Source organism: Vulpes vulpes, chromosome 12, assembly GCF_048418805.1.
Source record: "Vulpes vulpes isolate BD-2025 chromosome 12, VulVul3, whole genome shotgun sequence".
Lineage (NCBI taxonomy): Eukaryota > Metazoa > Chordata > Mammalia > Carnivora > Canidae > Vulpes > Vulpes vulpes.
Window position 1 is genome coordinate 18516030 of NC_132791.1, and position 12507 is coordinate 18528536.

Consider the following 12507-nt stretch of genomic DNA (forward strand, 5'->3'; position numbering starts at 1 on the left):
CAGCAGCAGCAGCAGCAACAGCAGAGAGGAGATAGCAATCCTCATCTGGTTGACTTCACAGGATCAAACAATATAAAACCCTTGAAAACAAAACTAAAGTTGTGTAGAAGTGTGAGAGATGTACTGCATCGTGCATTATCCCTCACAGACATCAGGAGACTGAAGAGGCCAGTATTTCCCACCCCACTTGTTAAATAAACACTGTGACCATGATACAACAAACCATGTGGCCAGTCTTTAGAACTTTCTATCAAGGTTGGTAACTCATTTTATTTCATGATTTTAAGGAAGATAGAAAAGCCAAATTTTGAAGATATAAGAATACTCTCAAGTATCACTTCCAGATCTGCCTCCTGTGGACCCATTTTGGAGGATTATTTAGACCAGTAGACTCTGGCCTCAGTGAAAGCCCTATTGTGTTTCCTGAGCTGACAACACCATCTGCCGTGAGCGTGAGGGTAAGACACCAGTCACTAGCCAACCTGGAGCCTACTTCTTCTTTTTCCCACTTGAATATCTGGCTACTCAAAATACAGTCCACAGACCAGCAGCATTGGCATCATCTGGGAGCTCGTGAGAAATGCATAATCTCAGTCTCCACCCTGGACCTACTAAACATGAATCTGCCAGGTGATCCTATGCACATTCAAGTGTCAGAAGCACTGCTCTCATAGGAGGGAAAAAGGAAGCTAGTTGGTGTGAGCAATTTAAGTTTCACACATACTCAACCCATAAAGAAATTCAGAATTGACTCATATAAATAAAACAAATCCTTCCCAACTGATATCTAAGGAGCTCTTAATGTGACACAGGTTTCATTTCTCGGGAATTTTTACAAGTTTTTGAAAAGGAACCTTTCTGAATGGTAAGTAGACCTCTGATGACAATGGTGGCATCCCTGAACTTGATTTTCAAATGCACTTGCATTGTCTACATTGTTGTTGAGGTAATAATCACACCGAGGAGCATGCTTCTAGAAATTCAACATGACTCTGTCACTCTCTCCTTCTGCCCCTGTCTCACTCATGCTCTCTCTTTCTCAAATAAACAAATCTTTTAAAAAAGGGAAGGGGGGGTGCCTGGGTGGTTCAGTGGTTAAGCATCTGCCTTTGGCTCAGTTGTGATCCTGGGGTCCTGGGATCAAGTCCCACAGAGAACCCAGCCAAGCAATGCTCAGGCTAATGACCTACAGGTAAATAAGGGCTATTGTAAGCCACTACGTTTGTGGCTATTTGTTTACACAGCAATAGGAAACTAATACGGATTTTGGTACCTGGAAGTGAGATGCTGCTGTAACAAATACCTAGTATGGGAAGTGACTTTGGCATTGAACAGTGGGAGAAAGCTGGAGGAATTTTGCAGAACATAAGAGGAAAGGTTAAATTTCCTTGAACAGACTATTTGTAGAAATGTGGATGTTGAGGACACTGTTGGTAAAGCATTAGAAAGATTGTTTTGGAGAAAGTGAGGACCACGTTATTGGAAGCAAGAGTGAGGGGACCCTTGTTCCCTGTGGCAGAAAGCTTCGCAAAACTGCCTCCAGTTATGTAGAATTAATAAGGGCTGACCCTGTTCTATAGTGGGGGAGATATCCAGGCAGTGCCCAAAATCGGCCTGGTGCCTCCCCTCTGGTCACAGTAGAATGCAAGAGAAGACAGAAAAATAGTGGGAGAGTGCCCACTGCTGATTCTTATGAAGAAGTAAGACTGAAGTAGAAAATGAAGTAGGACTAAATGATCTAGAAAATTCTCAGCCTCTCTAGATGACAAAAGATGCTAAAACTCAGAATGGCTGCAGAATGTGTGGCACAGAGAAAAGGCCACATGTGTGACTACACTACCTTTTGTTAGAACCTCAAAGTGATCAAAAGGTCAAAATGTCCAGTCACCCTGAGAGCCCTTTCAAGAGTTGAGGGTGTGGGCATTTCAAACATCTCCTCAACTGAACCAGGGGCATCTAAGGAAGTTTGCAGTCATATCCTTTGGGCATTTTTAAAAATTTATTTATTCATGAGAGACAGAGAGAGAGAGAGAGAGGCAGAGACACAGAGGAAGAAGCAGGCTCCATGCAGGGAGCCTGATGTGGGACTCGATCCCAGGACCCCAAGGATCACGACCTGAGCTGAAGGCAGACGCTCAACCACTGAGTCACTCAGGAGTCCCTCCTTCAGGCATCTTAATTGGAGGCCAACAGAGAAGAGAGATTCGTTTGAAAAGATCTATGGATGTGGCTTCTGTCCAGTGGAATGAAAAGTAGTGATTTCATACAAGATGCCCAAAGTTCTCGAGAAAACTATTTCAGCAGAAATCCTGCCAACTTGGACTTATAAAGGGACAGAGAGAGTATGAAATGAAAGGAGACTCTTGGATCCCCTCCCTCAAAACTCCACTGCAGGAAGCCGACTGGTAAAACCACTCAGTTGCAGCCATGTTACCCTTTGTAAAAAAAAAAGGGAGGAAGACAAGGGGTGAGGAGAGCTGTGTGCCTGGAAGAAAGAGGCAAGAATCCCAGAGGATCATTCCCAGGTCTTGAAACTGAATCCAGAGAAGTGAAACATTCACCTGGCTAGATTTCGAAAGTAATATGGACCCAGGGCTCCATCTGACCTTCATTTCCCCCTTTTGGAGATGGAATGTCTGTACCCCTCACCCAGGTCCACAGCTGGAGGGGAGCTATGTCCTTGCAGCCGCAGCTGCTGGAGGACACCCAGGAGCCTCAGCTGGACCTGGACCTGCCTCAGGCTTTGGACTTTTAGCTGATGAGATTTAGATTTAGATGATGAACTTTGGACTTCGAACTCATACTGGAATGAGATGAGACACAGGAACCTGGGGGAGGCCCTAAATGTATTTTTCATGTGGTAGGAGCGTATGCTGGGGGGGGGGGGGGGCTTGCAGAATGCTAAGATGAGCTCCAAGTGTCCCACCTCCTGGCGAACACGCTCGGTGCCACCGCCTCCCTTTGAGCCTGGGCAGGACCTGGGAATACGACGGGGTAACACTCCACTGAAGAAATTGTGTGGATGTAATTAAAGTCCTGAATTAGGTGACTTTCAAGTTATGGGATGGGCCATTACCCTGGGTCAACCTGACCTAATCAGGTGAGCCCTTAAAAGAGATGAGAATCAGCAACAGGCACCCCCCTACGGGCCTTAAAGAAGCAAATGGTCCTGTTGTGGAGAAGGCCACACTGCAGGGAACAGTGACCTTCTAGAACTGAAGTCCTCTGTTCTCTGACCCCAGGGAATTGAATTCCACCAACAACCAGTGAGCTTGGAGTGAAGTGGGAGAGCTAGGTTCTTGTCTCACGGAGTCAAAGAATGGATCTCGTGGACAAAGGAGAGTGAGTAAAGCAATAGAAGTTTACTAAGCAAAGATACAGAGAAGTTCTCAGGAGTAAGAGGGGTCCCGACAGGGTTGCCACTGGGAGCTTGTAGGGTTGGTCTTTTATTGAAAGCCACCCAAGGAACCTAAATCCTTTTAACATCTCTAGTGATAGCACCACTGAGTCAGGACCAGTGATAACACCTTCAATGGCTTATTTCCTTTTAAGGGTCCCGTAATTCTCTGTTGGTACAAGTAACTATTATAACAAGACCCCACCTCTGACACCTGGGACAGGATGATCTGGTTTGTTCATCTCTGGTTTCATCTCCACATTTTTGGGATTTTTGTGAGCCTGATTCCATGGGGCCCTACCTAGCCCTGCCTGTCCCTTACTCAGGAGGAGGACCCTGAGTCTCAGATGAGATCCCAGCCACGGTGAACATCTCGACTGCAGCCTTAGGAGCCCCTGAGCAGAGAATCTAGTCAAGGAATCTAACCTACGGAAACTGTAAGATGATGTATTTAAAGTTTTAAGTTGCTACAGTACAAAGGCTTCAAAGCAGTTAATAAAAATACATTCAAAAACCTTTAAAAAACTATATTCAAAGAACTAAAGGAAAATGTGTGTAACAATGAATCAATATATTGGAAATCTCAAAACAGAAACAGACACTACAGAAAAGAACCAAATGGATATTCAGAGGTGAGAAGTATAATAACCGAAATAAAAATGACTGTGTAAGCTCAGTAGCAAGTTTGAGATGGCAGCAGAAATCAAATAAAGTGAAAGAAGACACATTATCAGACATTATCCAATTTGAAGAAGAGAGGGGCAGAAAAAAATAATGTGAAGAAATAATGGCTGTAGACCTTCCCAAACTGTCTTAAAAAAACATTACATTGCCCAAAGCTCAACAAAGCCTAAGTATGATGAACACACACCACACCTAGACAGATCTTAAACTGCCAAAGCCAAAGACAGATTTAAGAGAAAGGGAACTTAAGATGTAAGAGAAAATCTTAAAAACAGCAAGAGAAAAATGGCTCATTGCCTACAGGTAACCAAATGATTACTGGGGTGACCTCTCATTCAAAAAAAGGGCACCACCAAGGTGGTATGATCTCAAATTCACAGTGCTGAAGGGGGGCGGGAAGGGCCCCCTGTCAACTAGCATTCTGTATCCAACCAAACTATCTTCCAAAAAATTGAAGGTAGAATAAAAACCTTCCCAGGTAAATAGAAACTGAGATTGTGTTACTAACAGATCCATCTTAGATGAAATATCAAAGAAAGTCCCCTAAAGAAAGACACCAGAGGGGACTCAGATTCATAGAAAGTAATGAACAGCATGGAAATGACACAGATGTGGGTAAGTAGTAAATATAAGAGACTGTGTGTGTGTGTGTGTGTGTGTGTGTATTTATCTTTTATTCTCTTTAAATAATTAAAATAATTTAAAGTAATAATTATACCATTCGATTGAGTTTGTAAGATATATGTATGTCCACAATAGCACAGAGGAGGGGATAGGAAAGGGAGCTATATGAATACAAATTTGTTAAATTTTACTGGCATTAGCTCGAAACTCTGCTGAAGAAAATTGTGATAAATTCAGGAAGCATCCTGTAAGCCTTAGGGTAACCACTAAAAGCATAACTAAAAAATGGAGCTAAGAAATCAATATTCTTAAGGACATTCTTAGTCCCACGATGCAGAGGAGGAAGTGCGTCCAGGAAGATGAAAGGCGCTGCCATAGCTAGGGCTGGCCCCCAGGACTCCTGGCTCCACGCACCAGGAGTGGGGGCCAATTCACACCTTCCAGTGGGTCAGGTGGAGACACCCAGGCTCAGATTCCCCACCCATCAGTGAAGGGAAATGTTCCTCAAAATGCCAATCACCTCCTGGGCTGTAAAAATCTTTCTCTTGACACCCTAAAAAATACTATTTTTAGGGGCACCTGGCTGGTTCAGTCATTTAACATCTGCCTTTGGCTTGGGTCATGATCCTAGAGTCTGGGGATCAAGCTCCCTGCTCAGTGGGGAGTCTGCTTCTCCCTCTGCCTCTGCCCCCACCCTCTCCCCTGCTTGTGTTTTCTCTCTCACTCGCACACACACACACTCTCTCAAATAAATAAATAAAATCTTTAAAAAATATATTATTTTTATTAGTTATTCTACTTTAAAAATGACTCTATGTAAGTTAATAGGAGTAAGAGGGGTAACTTCTCAAGCCAAACTAATTAGTGGCCTAATTAGTTGCAAAAATGCACATGCAGCCTCCTTGCATGATTTTTAGGGATTTGGTCAGCATCCATTTTACGCCTGCCTGAATTTTCTCCCCATGCCCTGGGAGGGGCTGACACCCCTTCATCCAGCTCAGACTGACACGCAGAAAGGGTAAAAGATGCAGAACATAAAATATCTCACTTTAACCACTTATGAGAGAACTGAGGATTGCTGGAAGGGGTTCATACCATAGTCCTGCCTGCCTATGAGCTATTTAATCCCATAAAGATAAAATAACTAAATTATTTAATATTTATTTTTGAATAAACACTCACTGATGTTTACTGTGCTTCACATTTTTTAACGCATTATTTATGAAGCTAAAAATTTAATGAGCCCATACTGCACACCAGGGACTTAAACTAAGCCCACATTTGTTATTTTATTCTCATGCTCCCCTCCACACCTGGTTTCATTACTTTCATTCTGCAGAAGAAGAAACCGAAGTTCAGAGTGGCATCAGACTGATGCTATAGCCAGGTCAGTTGGAGTCCTTCTGGGTAATTGTTAAACTGGAGCCCTCAGAGAAGGCGGATGCTTTTAAAAAAAAGAGACTAAAGGTGACAGGCACTAAGGAGGGCACTTGATGGGATGAGCACTGGGTGTTATGCTATATGTTGGCAAATTGAATTTAAATTTTAAAAAATTTAAAAAATTTTTAAAAAGAGCCTGAGGCTCTTATCAACATAAGTTGATACTTTTTAATCAAGTGCACCCGTGTCTTCATCACTCACATCTGTCTATATCTCTCACATTACAAAACCAAAGGTCCACCATGTCCTCATAGTTTTCTTTTAATCGTTTATATTGATGATATCGGGTTGCCAAGATCCCAGAAGTGGATCTGAGATAGTTCACAAATCAGAATTGCTGACACAAACATTAGCAGCAGGGCCCCTGGGTGGCTCAGTTGCTGAGCCTTTGCTCAGGCCATGATCCCGGGGTCCTGGTGAAGGGGGAACAGAGGACTAGCTGAGGACAAAGCATGAGCCCGGGGACACACTGACAAGTCCTTGACACAGACAGTGTGACCTTCCTCTAGGGACTCAACTGCCTGGATGTTAATACTTTGCTAAGGGCAAAAGGCAATCTTCGCCTGACCCCCAGGATCCTGTCAGGCTACTTTAACATATAAAAATTTCTTTAGGAAATTCCCTTTATCTCCAAACCGCCCAGGTATCATACCCCAAGCACATAGCCCACCAATATACATCTGAAGGGTCTCATGACTCAGGTTTTATTAGAAGGTAATAAATGCCTTTTTTCCCAACAAGAGCCAGCCCCCTCAAGGTCCTGGGAACCTTGCTTCCAAAATTCCTTAGAGCCTTATGCTATCCTCAAACCCTCAAACCCCTCGCAGCTCCCAGATATATCTTCAGCTACCCCTCACAAGCTGACAGCAGCCGCTCTTCTTGCCCACAGATCCTGTCCCTGTGCTTTAATAAGATCACCATTTTGCACCAAAGATGTCTCAAGAATTTTCTTAGGAAAAAAAAAAGAAAAAAAAAAAAAAGAATTCTTCCCAGGTCATCGGCTCCAGACCTCACCCCCTCAAACCTCACCTATATTGCAAAACTTCATCACTGGGATCAAGTCCCACATCAGGCCCTCTGCAAGGAGCCTGCTTCTTTCTCCCTCTGCCTGTCTATGCCTCTCCTTCTGTGTCTCTCATGAATAAGTAAAATCCTTAAAAAAAAAAAAAAAAAGAAAAAGAAAAGAAATGTCAGTAGCAGCTGCTATAGCTCAGATCTGAACACGGGTTTAAGGACGAAATATTATTAATGAACCAATTTGAAAACTGCATTTCACAGAACACATTAAACTCCCCCCTGATGCTAATGTGTGATTAAAACGTAAAATGACATAAAAGTGTTTTAAAGTCACAGAGGTAATTACTGAAAGCAGCCAGCCATAGCGCGGTAGGCACTGTCAGAAGGCCGCCCGTGTGTGCTGGAGACTGACGGTGGCTCCTTAAGTCGTGCTGTTCCTTCAGGATTTCAGCTTTGGTTGGTCCTCTTTAGCTAACATAGTAATTCACTGGAGTCTGGACTATGGTGGCGACACAGAACCAAATAGCATTCTTTATCTAAATAAATGTGGAGGGGCACCTGGGTGGCTCAGCAGTTGAGCATCTGCCTTCCGCTCAGGGTGTGATCCCGGGATCTGGGATCGAGTCCCACATTGGGCTCCTGCAGGCAGGCTGCTTCTCCCTCTGCCTGTGTCTCTGCCTCCCCTTCTGTGTCTCTCATGAATAAATAAATAGATAAATAAATAAATAAATCTTAGAAAGAGAAAGAGAAAGAAAGAAAGAAAGAAAGAAAGAAAGAAAGAAAGAAAGAAAGAAAGAAAATTTCAATGATATGAAATGATATGACTCAATACAAAGTTCCTAGTGTCCATCTGTCTACCCTGAGAAAAACCTAACCCAATGTTTGAGGTGTTAATCAGCTGATGCAGAGTACGCTACGTGAGTCTAATTTCCACCCATGCTAGGAATCCTTGCAAACGCTGAAAACAGAATATTTCGTTTTTTGCTAGGAGTAACAGAAAGGCATGACAGTAGAACATACCTCTTGTTAGAAAAATATTTAAAGGTTTTTAATTCTCTGAATACCAAGAGTTAACATTTTATGATCACCCTTTGAAAACAGGGCACTTGGGAGCAATTTTGAAGTTTTCAAAATCAGTACAGAGCTTATTAAATCCAACATCACCTTCACAGATTGTAAAATGACTTCCTTATCAACGTAGAGCGGCCAGGTTTCAGGTGGGTCTGTCACTGTCGTCAGCCAAGTCTCTGCTGGGCAGAGTCCAGGGGCCTTCCGTACCTTCAGTGAGCTCCTCGGTACAGTGACACTTCATTACATGTGTTCCTTGAAGAGCCATTTCTGATGTTCTGAGTCGATGCAGTCCCGCAAGAGTGGTACGAAACTGTCACTTAACGCCTTCCTCTCAGCCTGAACGCATTTTTTGGACTGTACGTGAAATAGAGAACCATCCTACAAGAGATAACCAACACTGGATGCTTAAGAGAAAGATAAATAATTCCCCCAGAAAATGTCTTTTTCCTTAAAATGTGTTCTTAAGAGCTCAGGTGATTTTGTCATTTCAGAGATAGTTTACTGAGCGCTAAGTGTCTGCCCTGTGCTAAGGGGACCCAGGACCACACGTGCATAGGGAAGGCCAGGTGGGTAACAGGTGCCGCAGGCTCGCCTCTCCTGGAAGCTCCGCACCGGGGTCTCCAACTCCACCGTCAGGCCTGGTGGCGCCACCTGCTGGCTGCTCTGGGGACCTGTCAGACCCTCTGTCTCATTCCTACCTGTTACCTTCAGGGAAATCAGGATCAAAGATCCTTCATTAACCTCTCTCACTTCCCTTAGGTCAACTAATTCCATCCCTGGTGATGTCTTTCTCTTAGACTTTTTTTTTTAATTTCATTTATTTATTCATGATAGACACAGAGAGAGGCAGAGACATAGGAAAAGAGAGAAGCAGACTCCTTGTGGGGAGCCTCATGTGGGACTTGATCCTGGGACTCCGGGATCATGACCTGAGCCAAAGACAGGTGGCTCAACCGCTGAGCCACCTAGGTGCTCAGATTTTCAAATGTAGAATCAGGAAACTTGGCTGTAGTCCCAGATCGGCCGGAGAACAGCTGGGTGAGGGGGCACGTCACCTGCGATGACACGGGTTCTACGGGGACCGTGCCAATTTCCACAATCCCAAAAGATCACAGTCCTCTTTAATGCCTCCCTCTTCTCTTCTTTTTCCCAACTGTTGCTGGCCGCAGCAAGTCTCTTCCCAGTCCCGTAGTTTGTCTTTTCCCTCCACCACTCTGTGCTGAAGCTGTACACCCCAGGGAACTTAATCGTGGCCAAGGAGTAAATGGACACAACAAGTGATGTACCTGTTCTACGGAGAGAGAAACTTTGGGAATAAAATTATATGTAGAAGAATCTCAAAAATCTTAACCTTTGGGGATCCCTGGGTGGCCCAGTGGTTGAGCATCTGCCTTTGGCCCAGGGCATGATCCTGGAGACCCAGGAGCCCATGGAGCCTGCTTCTCCCTCTGCCTGTGTCTCTGCTTCTCTCTGTGTGTGTCTCTCATGAATAAATAAATAAAATCTTTAAAAATAATAATAAATAAATAAATAAATAAATAAATAAATAAATAAATAAAACAATAAAATCTTAACCTTCAAAACACTTAAAGGAGCTCGCAAGCTGCCTTCAGAGTACCATGAAAGGAAATGATTAAGTACAGCATCCCTTTTCCTCCCCTTCCAAGGAAACTTACTTTTCCTTAAATGGAAAATCTAAGATAAAATTTTAATGACATTTCAAACCAATTTTACGATTTCTAGCTTTCATTACTATTCCTTAAGGACTTACAAACAGGTTCTTGTTAGAAGAAAGAAGAGAAGGGGCCGGGGGTGGGGGTGGCAGAGAAACACAGACCGGGGGAGTCTTCCCTCTTGTTTTTTATATCATGGATAGCACCATGGTGCAAGGCTTGTCCAGGAGCCTGCAGATTTCACTGCTAACCGTAATACTGTCTACAGGAAAATGTACTCCAGCTTCTAATCATACTTAGAATTAACCCATTTATAAGCAACAGAGACCAATCCTTCCATCCCTGGGGGGCAGGTTGGGAAGGAAAGCTTCCTATGGAGATAAAAGAGAACTAATTTTTTTCTTTTGAATTATTTTCTTTGGATTTCTTCCCTGCTTTTTAGTGAGTCAAACGGTTTGACAGATTCATGAGCCCCCTTACAGCTTATAACAAGTGTGGTGGGGCTAGCCTTTCAGGCCTGAAATAATACGCAGTCCCACACTTGATCTTAGCCAAAAGGCCGAGAGTGATAATACCCAGTTCCAAATCAACAATAACTATTCTGATGGAGAGCCAACTCCCTCAGAGAGATGTTTTCTTAGTGATTATCCTGCAAGTAACAATTGATCTCTGCAGAGCCTTGTGGTTCCGAGGACTATTTCTGCTTCACATCTAATCCACACTAGGGGTGGACAGGCTGCTACTACTGTTGCCATTTTACAGCTGGGAAAGACGAGGCCTTAAGAAATGGAGTAGCTTTTACGTGGGTCTAAGCTCACATCCTTACACTTTGGCTATTTGTTTCACTCATTTAAACCCCATTTCATCTTCAAATGTGTTTGCAACAGCTCGTCTTTCCATTACTGTGGCTACAGGTCTCGGAGGGTGGGACTACTGGAGGGAAGCCAAAGCACTACTGATGCCCGGTGCTGATGCTGGATGCTGGATTCCAACCACGCTGGGGGAAGCCCCTGGTCTCCCTGTATGTGGCCACATCCCCAAGACAAGGACTATGCCAGGGGGCATGCTTTACTTTCACTCCCCCGCGCTGGCCCACGGGCCGACAGCAAGGAAGGCAGGAGACAGCTCGCTTACCTCTTGCAAGATGAACTTCTGATTCTCTGGGGTGATCTCCTGGCAGAGATGCATGACGAGAACATCCGTTCCTGCGTCCACAGCGATGCAGGCCTCTGGCTGGTGGGTGTTATAGCGTATTTCATTCTGGGACGTGTACTCAAAAAACTAAAAACAGAGAGGCCAACGAGCACCAGTTACTCTCTGATGTGGAAAGAGGGAAGTCGCTGGACAGGAACCTGAGGAGACTCCAGGCTAGAAGAAACTCGAATCGCACCCCTTTGTCTAGGTGTCTGACACCTCGTCTCCTATGTCCCCCATGGGGCCTGTCCTGGTGGTTTATCTCCCTTCCTGGGCTGGGATCCTGTTCCAGTCTACAGACCTTCGAGGACTTGCTCCCCTGCTCAGCCTGAAGTTCAGCACTTCACCCAGACAGGCCTCCCCAGGCCACCAGCAATTGCCCTAAACACTGCTTTGCATGGCACTGTGCATCCAAACGTATAATTCTGCTTAAGCATTCATTCTAAGGAAGTTATTTGAAATACAGATCTATTGCTTTTTTCCTTCTCTTTTTTTTCTGACAAGAAGTCAGTGGCAGGGTTACATACAATCACAAAGACAGGCAGGCAGGGACTCAGTTATAACTAAATAGTAATATAGCCGTATAAAGGATTATTAAGAGGCCATTAGAACTGATATTCTCAAAGGATGTCTAATAACACATGAAAAGTATGATGAAGTAGAAATAATGGGATAGAAAACATATAGACATTATGATAATAACTATATAAAACAATAATCAAAAGGCCTTGCCTACAAAAATATGGAAAGTAAATATGTCTTCATTCTAATGGCAGTTGCTGGGTCCTGTCATTTTCTTACTGCTTCTATTTTTTTGTATTTTCCAAATGTTCTGCAATGAGCGTATATTACCTTGATAATGCAAAAAAAAAATCAAATGTTTAATTTTTTTTTTAAACAGAGAGATTTCCCCCTCATTTCCCTCTTTAAAGACCCATACCAATAGCCCTTGAGAATAGATCCTCCTGCTGTCTGCTGCCCCTGGCCCAGGAATGTGAAGCTATAGAGAAGCAGCACCTACCTGGTTCTGACCCATTCCATGACAGATGTACAGAAGGACCTGGTATCCCACGACCTGGTTTTCATTGGGTGGGTTGTAGTCAAAGCAGTAATCTTTCAGTCCTTTGTTCTGGAGCTAAACAAAACATAAAGGTGGCATTTTGGTCCAGGTCCCGATTTATATGTAACACAGATCCCACCCCAGGCTCTGAGAGTAATCACTCCATCAGAGAGGAGTGCCTGCTTTAAGAACTGGACTCAATGGGCAGTCCGGGTGGCCCAGCAGTTTAGCACCACCTTCAGCCCAGGGCCTGATCCTGGAGACTCGGGATCGAGTCCCACGTCAGGCTCCCTGCATAGAGCCTGCTTCTCCCTCTGCCTCTCTCTCTGTCTCTCTCTCTCTCTCTC

The 12507-nt window shown here is 44.0% G+C and overlaps 1 protein-coding gene across 2 annotated transcripts in view; it reads right to left on the reverse strand.

Annotated features, from left to right (window-relative positions):
- Window positions 1–8183: 8183 nt before the first annotated feature.
- Window positions 8184–12507, reverse strand: part of GALNT12 (polypeptide N-acetylgalactosaminyltransferase 12) — a 38615-nt gene continuing 34291 nt past the window's right edge. For both annotated transcript variants that reach the window (XM_026013203.2, XM_072727867.1), the window contains exons 8-10: window positions 12122–12235; window positions 11041–11187; window positions 8184–8611 (exon numbers count right to left, since the gene is read on the reverse strand). In XM_026013203.2, coding sequence (XP_025868988.2) covers window positions 8474–8611; window positions 11041–11187; window positions 12122–12235 — 399 coding nt within the window. In that variant the 3' untranslated portion in view covers window positions 8184–8473. The remainder of the gene's footprint in view (window positions 8612–11040; window positions 11188–12121; window positions 12236–12507) is intronic.